This window comes from Corvus moneduloides, chromosome 24 (genome assembly GCF_009650955.1).
Source record: "Corvus moneduloides isolate bCorMon1 chromosome 24, bCorMon1.pri, whole genome shotgun sequence".
Classification (NCBI taxonomy): Eukaryota; Metazoa; Chordata; class Aves; order Passeriformes; family Corvidae; genus Corvus; species Corvus moneduloides.
Genome location: NC_045499.1, coordinates 3812408 through 3825640, shown reverse-complemented (window position 1 = coordinate 3825640; position 13233 = coordinate 3812408). Strand labels below are relative to the sequence as shown.

Below are 13233 nucleotides of genomic sequence, written 5' to 3'. Positions count from 1 at the left end.
AAGCCATGGCTTGTCCTGAGGAGATTCTGGGGCTGGGGGAGAATACCAGGGTGGTGATGACTACTGAGAACACCAAGATGGTGATGAACCCTGAGAGCTGTTCCAACCCAGGCTGAACCTCCTGTGGCTTCACATCCATATTTCTTCCCATGCAGGAGGACCGTCGGGAGTCCAAGCTAACCCTGCGCCCCCCCAGCCTGGCAGCCCCGTACGCCCCAGTCCAAAACTGGCAGCACCAGCCCGAGAAGCTCATCTTCGAGTCCTGCGGGTACGAGGCCAACGTAAGTGGCTTTTGGTTTGTGGGGGTGGCGAGGATGAGGAGGCTCTGGGGGTCAGGCTGTTGAGCATGGAGTCTCAGGGCAATGACATTGCCTTGGGATTGGCAGGAGTTAACATCTCTCCCTCCTTCACACAGTACTTGGGCTCCATGTTGATCAAAGACCTCCGAGGGACGGAGTCTACACAGGACGCCTGTGCCAAGATGAGGGTACGGAGACTCTGCGGCCGGGGGCTTCACTTGCAGCCTGTGGTGGATGATGGGGATTGCGAGGGGGGATCTCAGGGATTCCCCAAACCCTGTGGGAGCCCAGACTACCAAAACAGATGGTGCCACTGTCTCTGATGAACTGCCCCTTCCCAGCATTGTTCCCAGTACCTGGGAGATCCGTGCAGCGGGAGAGTGGGTGTTTTCATTGGGGAAGTGAGGGCTGGAATCTCTTCAGGTCCCTGTCACTTCCCCTCTGCTTCTACCAGGACCTAACTTTCCTCCTCCTGGTCCCAGATCCCCAAAACCCACTGTACGGGCCTGAGAGTCTCTGGGGTGGGCTGGGACAAGTCCATCCATTCACAGTTGAACATTCACTTGAATGTTCCTCTTTCTGAAGAAATCCACGGAGCACATGAAAAAGATCCCAACCATAATCCTGTCCATCACGTACAAAGGGGTGAAGTTCATCGATGCCTCCAACAAGGTGAGCTGCAGATGCCTCAGAGTTGATGTTTGGAGGGACATGACCTGCAGTCTCACCTGCCTGGGGGCTGCAGGTCACTTCTTGTGGGTCCGGAAGCCATGGCTTGTCCTGAGGAGATTCTGGGGCTGGGGGAGAATACCAAGGTGGTGATGACTACTGAGAACACCAAGATGATGATGATTACCTGAGTGCCAAAGGCTTGGCAGACCAGCTGCTTGTGGACCGTGTTGCCATTTATTCCTGCCATGGGAGGGAGCTGGAACTGCTCTGGCTGGGAGATTCCCTTTCCCTGTCCTCAGGACACCCTCCACAGCCACTGTTTGCCAGGTGTATTTGCCATCCCCAGAAGGGTGACGGGTGCTTGTGGTTGACCCCGGCAGAATGTCATTGCTGAGCACGAGATCCGGAACATCTCCTGTGCTGCTCAGGACCCCGAGGATCTCTGCACATTTGCCTACATCACGAAGGACCTGCAGACCAGCCATCACTACTGCCATGTCTTCAGCACTGTGGATGTGGTGAGTGCATTGTCATGTCACATCTCCCAGTCCTTCACAGCCCATTTGTTTCATCCCTCAGCTTTATTGGCTAGTCACAGACTGCTCCTTTCTAGGATTCTTTCACCCATTTCTACCATAAAGTAGTCTTGGTTCGAAATGTCTTTACTTTGGACCTCTGTGGACAAAGAGAGTATTTGTCTGGCTTCGTTACTGCCGTCTCAAGTGCTGAATAAAGCAGGGCAGGAGCTTTCCCTCCTGGGGAATGTGCCATGCACAAACCCCTAACACGCTCTCAATTATGTTGAGCATAATGGGCTGATTTAACAACCTTTTATCTCAGGGAGGGTAGAAGCGTGATTTGCTTTTGTACTTGGGCAGAATCAAAATTGCACAAGACTTTAGTGCTATTTTTCTTTATGCTGCTGAACTTCAGTGCTGGTGGGGCTTTACAGGTGGGCAGGGGGTCCCAGGCAGGGGGCCCTGGGGGAGGCAGCGTGGGCCCGGCTCCCCCACATCAGGAGCTCAGTGGCTTTGCCAGGGACACAGCAGGATGTGACCTGCTGACGGGAAGGCACTGGCTCTGCCAAGGTCTGTGACCCCAGAGGAGCTGCTGAGCCAGGGGGGCTGTGCACAGGGTGATCTGACAGCTTTGTGCTCTCTGTGTTCTCTCGAAGAACCTGACATACGAGATCATCCTCACGTTGGGGCAGGCGTTCGAGGTCGCCTACCAGCTCGCCCTGCAAGCCCAGAGAGCAAAGCCTCTGGGTGCTGGAGCAGGAGAAATGATTGAAACAAAATCTTCCAAACCGGTGCCTAAACCACGAGCAGGCATGAGGAAATCCGCGGTATGTGTGTGCAGGCAGGAGCGACCTGCTGGGCTGAGCTGGGGGTTCTCGTGGGCACCACACCCTTACACCTCCCTGGGGTGGTGGGGGGAGCCCAGACATGGTCCAGGTGCCTGTCCTGCTGCTGGCACTGCAGGTCTGTGCCTGTGCCAGTCCTGCTGTGGGGTTGGGGCTTCCCCTGGTAGCAGGAGGGCAGGCAGAGGTGGAAACAGCCCAGGTGGGATGGGGCTTAAGTGCCCTGCTGGGTCCAGCACAGCTTGCACGGGCAAACCCTGCAGAGCCGCAGTGAGATCCGTAGGTGAGCTGCAGTATGGGATTCCCCACAGCCAAAACCAGGCAAGACTGGAGCTGCTGAGGAGCAGGGACTGCTGCACAAGCCACTGCCTTCCTTTAATGTCTCCTTTTGTCTGTGTTCTGCTTGCTCCCCCCGCTCAGGTGCCGCTCCCTCCCGACACCCGCTGTTGTTACTGTCACACCTGTACAACACACCGCCCCTCCTACCTGCCGCTGCAGTCTGTTAGTCCTGGAGCGAAGGTCTTTACCCTTCTTCCTGCCATCCTCCCTTCCGAACCGACCCGGGCTGCCTCCCCACTTCCTCTGTCTCCTGCTGTGCCCCCGTGTCCTGCCTCGCTGTTGTTCCTCCCCCTGCTTGTTCTGGTTCGGATGAACCCCAAGGATCTGCCGCTCCCACCCGCCCCTGCTGATGCAGTGTGGCAGCTCTCAGCTAACCCCGCTGCTCCTGCTGGGGTGGTCACATCCCCGTGGCACCCTGATTTAGCAGGACAAGAGGAAAGAGCTGTGCTTGGTCAGGAGGGTAAATCATGTGGGAACTCACCTGCCAGGAGCTGTCTCCCTCTGTCCCGTTTCTGTAGCGCTCCGTTTTTCATGCTTGTTTGAGATGAGCAAAGCTGTCGCTGATGGTGACAGGGATGCACAGCCTAATGGAGGGAGTCATCTTGGGGTGCTGGGTTGAGACTGACGTGGCCAGACATGTTTTAGCTGTGAAGGACTCAAATGCCCTCCCCAGCAAGAGCTGCTTCCTTGCACACATGCACATTTTTGGGACGGGCGATAGGCAGGCAGGCGCTCCATGCTTTGAATCCCCACTCGTTCTGTCCCAGAAGCACAGGTGTCCTAACATGCCCTTTCTCTCCTTATTTCCTAGCTGGATCCCCCTGAAGTGGACCAAGACTCCCAGTCTCATGCCAGTGTCTCCTGGGTCGTGGACCCCAAGCAGGACTCCAAGCGGACCCTCAGCACTAAGTATGAGACCACTATCTTCTAAAGCAAACACCCGCGTCCGCCCCGTCTAACCGTGCCTTTGCGATCTGATCTGTCTGCTCTTCTAAACTCCCTCTTCCTCCAGCTGCTCGCCCTGAGCCCACGTAGGCACCTCGTCCAAGGCAGCAGCACTTAGGAGACTGTAGACTTAAACGGCTTTTGTACCTGATCGCTGCTGAACACTGTGAATCTCCTTACTCGGAAACAAGGGTAATGCGCTGTAGCTGCCCGTGAGGCAGGAGGAGCAGAGAGGGCAGGCTGGCAGTCGGAGATGTGGATCCAGGAAAGCCGCCCACCGTTTTCACGTCTTCCCCCCTCGCTCTGGCACTGTGAATCCCTGGGGCAATGTGACACTCCCTAGGCCTTTTTTTTTCTATCTCACCTTGTCCTTGGACTGATGGAGACCTCTTGTCTCTGCGGTGCACACACTCCTTCCTCCTAGATCCTCCTCTTCCCGACTGAGCCACGGCTGTGTACTGTTCAGTGAACTCACCTCTCCTTCCCTGCCAGTCGAACCGACACTAACCACTGTGATGCTCTCTGCAAATAACACGCGGGCACTTCCATTTCCTCACGGCCACCCTTGCCCGCAGTCTTCTCCTCAAAGCCCGGCACGGAACCTGCTCTGGGTGTTGGGGGAGCGTTGGTTTGGGCTGGGTGTGATCGTTCCCACTGTGAGCTCTGTCCCCTCGGAGATGGAGGGGGGGGGGGGTTGGTTGCATGCATTTCAGTCCCTTGTAGGTTTTTCTTCCCCTCATAGTCCTTGTGTTTACACTCACCAGACTTCTCGTGAGCGCTGGGTGTAGTTCTCACGTGGCAGCCTGTGGTTTAGCTTCCAAATGCACATGTTGTTGTTAGCCCCGGGCTGGGGAGGGGAGGTGTCAGCTGGACACCACAAGCAGTATCAGCAGGGAGAGGTCAGGGAGCAGCCCTGGGTTATTTGTCCCTGGTGTTAGGGCCAGCAGCAGCTTATCTGAGTTTTGCTGTGGCTTTGGAGTTGCTGCCTCAGAGCTTCCATTTCCCCTCACCTGCGGTGAAATCTGATGATTCAAAGTCCTTATTTAGCTCTTTCTCAGGAATGAGTTTGATCTCCCAAGTGATTTGCAACTTAATGGCAAACTGACCTCAGACTGAGGGCTCAGCTAGTGAGAACCCAGTGAGAGGACTACAAGTAAAAAAGTTGTCTTAAAGCAAAAAAACAAAGGAAAGCTCAGTCTAGTACATACATTTCATATGCCACAGAGCCCCCTGACACAGAGCCAGCACTGCCTCGAGGCTGCAGTGCCACCCTGCCAGCCCAGGCCTTGTGGACAGCAGAACATTGCTGTGCCTGAGGTGCTCCGGGAGGTTGGGTTTGGGTTCCATCAGCACCTTTCCAAGCTGTAAGAGTGTCCTGAAGGTTTCTGTGTCCCTCTAAGAGAAACTCACTCCCTGGTATGGGTGGCACAGCAGTTTCTACATGTAGGTGTTCACCACGCAGCTGCCACACATCCACACAGTGGCAGAGGGTCTGAGCTCTTCACCTCCCCCTGCTCTCAGCTGGGAAGGGCAGGTCCCTTCACACCCCCTAAATCCGGGTCACGAGAGCATGTGCCTTTCTAAGGGTGACCAAACCCAGCGGGGATCACAGGCAGCCCTGCCCAAACCGCGCCGCTGCCGCTCTGTGTCCGTAGCCCTGACGGCTTTTGTGTCCCATCTCCGGACCGTTCGCCTCACCTTTCCCAGCACCTGTCTTTGTATGACTCGGAAATTCATTCCATTATCTTCCTTTCTGTTTGCCTCTGCAAAGCTGAGCTCCGGGCAGCCGTCTCCTACCACAGGATGTAGTAGCGGGACAGAGACCTGGGACGCAGTGGCCTCCTGACGTGAAGATCATCTCCTTCTGGCATGGGTGGCTGCCTCGGAGTGGGTGTGTGGCTGCTCGGTGAGGGCTCCCAGAGCAGAGGGGGAAAGGGACCCAGCCTCCGCCCAGGAAAGCCGCTCTCTCCGTTCCTAGCTAAGGAAAACTCGAGACTCGGAGGCCGAGAACGATGTCGCCTTTTCTAGTTTGAGACAAACATCTTTCGACCCGTTTCTTTTTTAACGAAGTGACACAGAGCAAATCCGGTTCACGGTTTCAATGTAGCGCTGCAGCTTTTTGGTGAGGAAAAAAAAGAAATTTTTATTTACTGAGAATCCCGCAGTCCGGCGAGGAGCACGATCAAAAGTCTTAGCAGGGGCGTGGTGTGCGCATTTCTGACGGTACTTACTCTGCTTCAGCTCTGGGTGAACAGGAGAAAATGCCAAATTCCTGGAAATCCCTTCCTCCCGTGTGAGAACCTGGTGGGGTAAGTCTGCATCCTGTTCTCCAAGCTACTCCACATTTTTGTAGCAAATGGAAGTAACTGGAGGAGAAGAATCTGCAAAGGATCTTTCACCCCAGAGCAGCTGTGGCCAATTTCCCCAATGGTACAAAGCTTCCTTATCCCCCAAACTGTCGTGTTGCAATACTTGACATTTCTATGGCAAGGACCCCGTTTCTTCCCATTTCCGCACTGAATTCCTGGGGACAACTCCCTTCTCCAGCCTCTGTGCACCTGTCTTGTTTTTAAATGCAGTTATGCCCTGAAAGGTTGGGGTTTTTTTAAGTATATTCAATTGTGATTTAGCACTTTTTTGATACTAGCTCATTATTTAATTAGTGCAACAGTTTCAGAAGATGAACAAATAAGGAGTTAAATTTTGGGCATTACACTGAAACAGTCCATCCCCAAGGACAAACCACATCAGCCTGAGGGTGGCTTGGCCCCGTCCGAGCCCAGTGTCCCCAAAGACACCACCTCAAAGGTGCTGTGTGCTTGCTTTTATTCCGAATTACAGTGTTTCAGAGTGGTTTGGGCTGTGACTGACGTGTTTTCAGACTGTTCCCCTCTGGGGAGAATGTTAAAATGGTTGTGATATGAATTCTTCAGATGCAAAATATAGTGCAGTGTGTCCGTCATGATCTCGTCAGGCCCTGTCAGGGCTGTGGGACCTGCTGCCGCACGGGAACGCTGTGCCCAAGTAATTCCTGTTTAACTCCAGTTGCTGCTGTATGTCAGGATTTCCTTTAGTCTCTCTCACCAGTGAGGCTGGGAGGGAAGTGAACCATAATCCCAAGGGCACAGACCTGTAAAGGATTGGGAAGGGGGAGTGGAGATTTTGGGTTAAGTCGATGAATTTAGGAAACCTAACATTCCTTGTTATGCACATGTTGCAATTCATACTGGTGTAAGTGTAAATATTTGGTGTGTTGGCAACAAGTCTTTGGTGAGATTGCAAATTGAACCTCTGCTTGGGAGGAGGGACACCTTTCCTTTCTGAAACGTGAGCTGTTTCGGAGGTTGGCTTGGAGGTGATGTGGTGATGAAGACTCCAATCTTCAGGCACTGGGCTCAGTGACCCTGGTGGTCCGTTCCAGCCCCACGTGTAAACCTGTGGTTGTCTTTAGTGATCCATTCTTTAGCCAGATACTCCCTTTCTCACCTCACAGACAGAGCAGTTGTTTTGGCAGTTCAGTGTGGTGGGGTCTCTCAAGGGACTCGGTGCTGGAGACTGACCTGGGCCATGCCAGTCGCTGGCTCCCGGCCACCTTCACCCACCCACGGCGCAGTATTCGGGCTCTTCCTCCCTGCAGGGTTTTGTGCTATCTGGAGGAAAGTGCCCCAAATTTCTGGTGCTGAACATGACATTGCATCCAACTGCATCTGCTGTATTACCTGCCCGGGAGGAGTTGGGGCTGCCCCGGGCCTCGTTCCTCTCTGAAAGACAGATTGTGTTTCACAGACTTTGGTTTGTGGGCTGAGCCCTCACTCACGGCCGGCAAACGGAGTTGCCGAGTTTTGTCTTTCTTTTTATAGGAGGGGATGAATTTTTGTTTTTCAAATTGAAGATGCTTTATCCTTTTTTTATTTTGTGTTTACAAAGAAAAAAAACAGCGCTAATCTTAGCTGTTCAGCTGACTTTAAACTTGCTTTGGGATTGTTCTTTTTAGAAGAAATTATGCAACTTTTTTGGGGTACACGCCTGTCCCCCCTCCCAGGGAGAAGATGCGGCACCTTCCAGGCTGTACCTGTAGTGAAGTCTGTACCTTCAGGAGGCTGCTGAGACACAGAGCAGATGCCAAAAAGCCCTGAACACGTCCCGTTCTGTGTGCAGCTGAGGTGGAGCCAATGCTTTAATGCTCCTTCCACCCACCTCAGAAGTTTGCAGCAGCAGCAGCAGCAGCAGCATTTCCCCGGTTCTGCTCAGATCCATGTTTTGGAGCCGGTACAGTGCTCACAACGCTGTCATGTTGCTAAGGTCTCCCTTTTAGATCTCACATTGGTATTACTTAAATTTTTCTTTCCCCAAAGAAAAGTACCTGTGCTGTTCTCGCTAAGTCAACCCAGCTCAGACATTTTTCTTACCCACAGAAGAATAACCTGGGATTCCCTGACAGAGCAGAGACAGTCAAGTTCAGTTTGCAATGTGGACATTTTTGCTAATTGTGATGTATGGCAGTGGGGCTGATTTGTAATACAAATGTTATTTAATCTGTCTGTATTTTGATACTTGAATTTCCTTTTATTTCCTGTATATACAATTGTTAATCTGTTCAAATTTGTCTGAATTTTAAACATCTTGTGGTACCAAACATAACCAATCTGTGCAACAACATAGACTGACCTCACTACAACAAGGCGAGATTGTAAATATTCCTGGGCTTCCAGCAGTCGTTTTGTTGTTTTCATAATTGTACAACTTAGAACAGACCGAATTAATAAACAACCTTAGACACACGTGTGTGCTGTTGTGTGTGGCCTCAGTGTTGTGCCCAAGTCTCCTGGGGGTCTGTGCCAAAGCAGGGCAGTTCTCATCGTGCAGGCACTGTCTGGGGGGTTTGGGAGCTTTGGTTAAAGCTGCTCTTTCTGCAGTCAGTCATAATGACCCAAATATTGAATATTATTATTTTGAGACTAATTTATGCGTAAAATCACATCCAAATGTTCTGTTAAAGACAGCACAAGGGTCTGCAGCCGTTGTGGGTGTATTCTACACGTGATGGAGGGTTGGAAAAGCTCATTTTTACCCCCCCTACTGTACATCTGCAAGGGTTGTGTCCCTGGGGGCTGTCTTGTACTGGGGATAACCACTGAAATCCCTTTTTGCAGCACGGCAGTGAGTGGTTCTTGTGACACCAGTACCCATTTGGGCAGCCACTGCTTAGAACATTTACCCAGCAAAGACCAGGGGCTTGCCAGGAACTAGGACATTTCAGTATGTAAAATTAGAGCAAGAAATCCAGACATTTAAATAACAGGTTAAAGTTCAGATTTTCGTGTCAAGTAAAATCTGACTGATGTGAAATGCTAAATACACCAGGGATTGCTAAATTTATACCGTATGTTCCATTTCTAATAACAAGGCAAGTCGGGTTTTCGGGCTGACATGAAATACACTGAGCTGGTTTCATGGTTTGAAACACCATGAGGTTTTATCCCTCACAGCCACAGCCCTGGCTGGGACTGACACCTCAGCAGAGGTTACAGGCCCCGGGTAGAATGAACACCTTGAGTTAAAAAGGCCTGATCTGCTCTGCAGTTCAATGAGCTCCACAGCCCCTTGCCTTCCCCACCGAACAGTGACAGCTTTTTGAGGAAAAAAGGCTGCTGCTTTTTCTAGTTGAGAGGTTTATTCAGATCCTGATGTGCCAAGGGTCACCTTCTGCTGCCCTCGGTGGAGTTGTCAGATGGATTTTTACAAGCTGAGGCAGGATCTGAGAAACAGGAGGAGAATGAATTCCACCCCTGCCTGGTTACATGGAGAATGTGATCAGAAATAATCCAACTTGCATCTGGGAGAGGTACCTTCCTGAGAATTCCCAAATTCTTGCCCGTTGTAAATCGTGCTTCCAAACCCGCACCCAACTTCCAGCAGCTCTTCCTGAATGCAACCAAGGCCCTTTGGGAAATCTTTTTGAGCATGTTGTCCATCGAGAAAAATTAAAAGGCTGAGGATGGAATGAATCCACTGCCCTGTAGGGTTGAAAAGTATGAAAACAAAAAATAATTGGTCAATCAACAGAAATGTTCTGTGAGATTCCTCAGGCAGCCAGGAGCAGACTGGGGACAGCCCTGTTACAGGAGGATGCTGTAGGAACCAGGAACGCTCTGGATGGATGCAGATAAACCAGCATCCAGCACAGGAACCCAGGTGACACTGTGTGGCACCTGAGAGCACTCCAGTATCAGGTGTAGTCACCTTGCTTTCCCTTTGTCAAACATCCAATTTCTTTCACGTAGGAGAAAGCCACATCAGTGACCTGTGGTGTGGATGGGACAGAGTCAGGCCAGATCCTTCTACAGAAGGTGCAGAGCCAGCTGTTTGTTTGGGTGTCTTTATGAAAAAGCTGTGAAGGTATTCGAGCCCTTCTCACACCTCAGGGAATTCCCTTTGCCCAGGCTCCCAGCAAAGCAGATCCGTGGGTCCTTGGTTAACAGGAGGTGAGTCTTGGCTCTGCTGTGCTGCTCTGACTGCAGGGTGGGGGCTGCTGCCAAGGGGCTGTTGCTGCTCCTGCTCAGCCTCTCTGGGCTGATCCAAGCTCCCTGCAGTGGGGTCACACACAAGATGTTTGCAGGACCAGCCTGGTCATGCTCAGCCTGCAAGAAGCAGGTTTGGGGCACTGCAGCCTGAGGGGATGTGTGTGGGAGGAACAGCATGGTGCTATTGCCTGGGACAGCAGGGAACGGCAGAGAACTGCTTACACTGACACAGCCCTCGTGTCCCAGCACAGGGTTAGACTCCAGGGACTGGTATCCACAGAATGTTATACTGGATAGAGGATTTCAGCCTCCAAGAAGTACCTTTAATGGAGTCTGAGGAAGGAGACAGGCAGCTGTAGAGAAATCTCTGCAGGCTAGGAAAAAAGATGTCTACATCAAATGCAGCTTTTCCTTTTTAAATAGGCCTCCTAACTGCATTCCCTCATTCCTCGCAGGATCTCAGAATTCTTCTAACTTGTGAGAACTCCCAGTTCCTCCTGGGAAGGCTCTCAGCTCTGTTTTCTGCATCCAGGAGCTCAGGCTCACTGTGTGAGGTGTGCCAGTGACAGGCCTTGAGGGAGGGATCCATGAGGCCTCTGGCTCTTAGAGGCATTTCTCTCATCTGTTACTGAACAGGTGATGAAAGCATCAGTTTTGGAATACCCAGGGTGCATTTAGTGCTTCAGTAGCTCCTGTAGAAGTAGCAGTTCTCTCCCTTTCTCCCTGATTTTGCTAGGCAGCTTATCCAAGAGCTCCTGGAATTTCTTCCGTTTGTACTGGACCCTCGGATCTTGAAGTGAGTGCAGAGGCTCTGGATGGTGACATTCAGCAAGTCCAAAATCCCAAAAATCTCCTTGGGATGAGACAGTGAATTGAAAGTTCTACACAGCAATAAATGCTGTAAAGTGGGGCCATTTTGGAACGCTGAGAAAGTTCATCAAATGCAGAACTTACCCTGTCAGCTGAGGGGTAAAAAGAGCACAGCACTTTTCAGAGAAATCCTCCACACCCTCATGAAGAGCAACAGAATGTTTTTCTAGCTAGTGCTTGTTTCTGCAGTGAGTGTCAGTCACTTAAACAGCTCTTCAGCTGAGATGCCAACACCTCAGAGGAGAGCTCCTCTGCAGTCTGCTTTGTTCGTGTCACAATCACAGCTTACACAGCTGGAGCCTCTAAATCTTTCCATATTAGTGACTCATACCTGACACTCATCAGATTTAAGAACATCTTAATAAATCATGGAGCAATGAATAAATAAAACTCCAACTTTTTTTTCCTTATTCCAGGAGCTATCTTATTTTCTTGTTACTTCTACAGTCAGACCCAAACCACCTCCACCCCCATTCTCACACATTTTTTGCTACAGGACAGAGAAAAGCCAAGCCTGAATAAATAAATTATACTTATATTTATATGCACGCAGACCTGTTGGGAGAAGCCGACCCCTGGCAGTCCGAAGTCGCTCTGAGGACAATTTCATGCACAATGGCCAGTGTGGTAATGTCACCAGTGGCCACCCATAGCTGGTTCCAGGAGAGAACTGGTGCAGAAAAGCAGGATAAAAGTAAAGGAAGGAACACGAACCACAGCCTCGAAAGAAAAACGGGGTTAAAAGCATGCACTGAGCAGCTTTTGAGTGAAAACGCGCAGGTTTGTGTACAGACAAATCACCTCGCCATCCGTGGGTGTGAGGGGACCCGCCTCCCTCTCGTCCCCGCGATCCCCGGCGCGGGGCTGACCCCTAGTGCCGGCCGCGAGGGGCGGCCCCGCCGCCTCATTGAATTAGCACCGGGCCCGGAGCGAATTAACAGCGGACACTGCCCCCGGACGCTGCCCCCGGACGCTGCCCCCGGACGCTGCCCTCGGACACTGCCCCCGGACGCTGCCCCCGCCCCGGGGGTCCCGCGCCCACCCCCAAAGCCGCCTTCGGGCCCGGCGGGCCGGGACTCCCTGAAACCGCGGGGCCCCCCTGCCCCGCGAATGGGCCGCGCCAGGCGCCGTGCCGAGGCGGCGCGGCGGGGCGCTCCCATTACAGGCGGAGGGGGAGAGGGAGGGGGGAGGCGGCTCCGGTATGAGGCGGGTCCCGGGGCCGCGCTGAGGGACGGGGCGGCCGCGGCGCCGAGACCCGGGGGCAGTCCGGGGGCAGTCCGGGGGCAGTCCGGGGGCAGTCCGGGGTCTGCCACCGCATGCTGGCCCTGCCATCGCATCCCGACCATCCCGGCCCTGCCATCGCATCCCGGCCCTGCCATCCCGGAAAGCTGCCGCGGGGCCCGGCTGCGGGGAGCGGCGTCCCGGAGCTGTCGGGGAGCTGCAGGGAGCGCTGCTGGCCGTGCAGCCGCCGCAGCATCCTTCCTTCTCCCTCATTCCTCTGGGTTTGTCCATTTTCCTTTCCGGCGGGCCCAGAAGGAAGGGCCTGACTCCGGTCACCTGCTGGAACCTCCCCTGCACTTCACTGGGATTGAGGTTAAATCTTCCGAGGGGCAAACCCACGAAATCCGGGATGAAGCTTCTTGTGTGCCAATAAACAATTTGCCTTTTTTCTCCCTCCCAGCATTTTTTCCCCTTCTTACTTTATTTCCTCAGCATCCATGACAACTGCCGGCCGGCACGGCGGCACTGAGGGATTATGGAGCCCCCAGGGCCACAGGGCAGGGGCAGGGGATGGGGTGGCTGCTCAGAGCCACGGGAACGGTTTGTGAGTGGGAAAGCAACCGGTCATGAGAAGCAAAACCAGTCAAGCTCATCATGAGACCCATCTGGCCCAAATCCTGCCCGGGAATTTCCCTCAGTGCTCCTTGCGCAGCTTTGTGCAGTGCCAGACCCAGCTCCTGCCCTTTTCTGATCCTTAGCTTCGTGTGAGGAAGATGAAGATGGGGAAATAGCGTTTATAGAGAATAGAACAGCACAGCTCCTGAGGGGACTGCAGTTTGCTCTTGTCTCTGTTTCAGAGCAGGGCCCATCGCTTCCAGCCTATAAATCCTGATCCCAGAGGAGGCAATTGTAAGTATTTAAATATATATGCATTTGCCCTGCATTAATTTCCTTTCCCTAGTGACTGGTGACATGAAGAATTGTAATAGCAGAATGTATTTTT

At 52.6% G+C, this 13233-nt stretch overlaps 1 protein-coding gene and 1 long non-coding RNA gene across 9 annotated transcripts in view; one reads left to right on the top strand and one right to left on the bottom strand.

The window, feature by feature from the left end:
• ANKS1A (ankyrin repeat and sterile alpha motif domain containing 1A) overlaps positions 1-8397 on the top strand; it is a 78515-nt gene extending 70118 nt beyond the window's left edge. For 4 of the 8 annotated variants that reach the window (XM_032132802.1, XM_032132799.1, XM_032132803.1 and 1 more), the window contains 6 exons: positions 156-281; positions 416-487; positions 885-971; positions 1352-1489; positions 2146-2316; positions 3482-8397. In XM_032132802.1, coding sequence (XP_031988693.1) covers positions 156-281; positions 416-487; positions 885-971; positions 1352-1489; positions 2146-2316; positions 3482-3601 — 714 coding nt within the window. In that variant the 3' untranslated portion in view covers positions 3602-8397. Of the gene's footprint in view, positions 1-155; positions 282-415; positions 488-884; positions 972-1351; positions 1490-2145; positions 2317-2751; positions 2851-3481 lie in introns of all 8 variants that reach the window. The other 4 variants (XM_032132806.1, XM_032132805.1, XM_032132801.1 and 1 more) reach the window with 3 other exon arrangements.
• LOC116455233 lies at positions 8215-12095 on the bottom strand. The gene is made up of 2 exons (XR_004244350.1): positions 11565-12095; positions 8215-9632 (listed from the first exon to the last, which is right to left on the bottom strand). It is a non-coding gene; the product is annotated as an uncharacterized LOC116455233 (long non-coding RNA).
• Positions 12096-13233: the final 1138 nt, after the last annotated feature.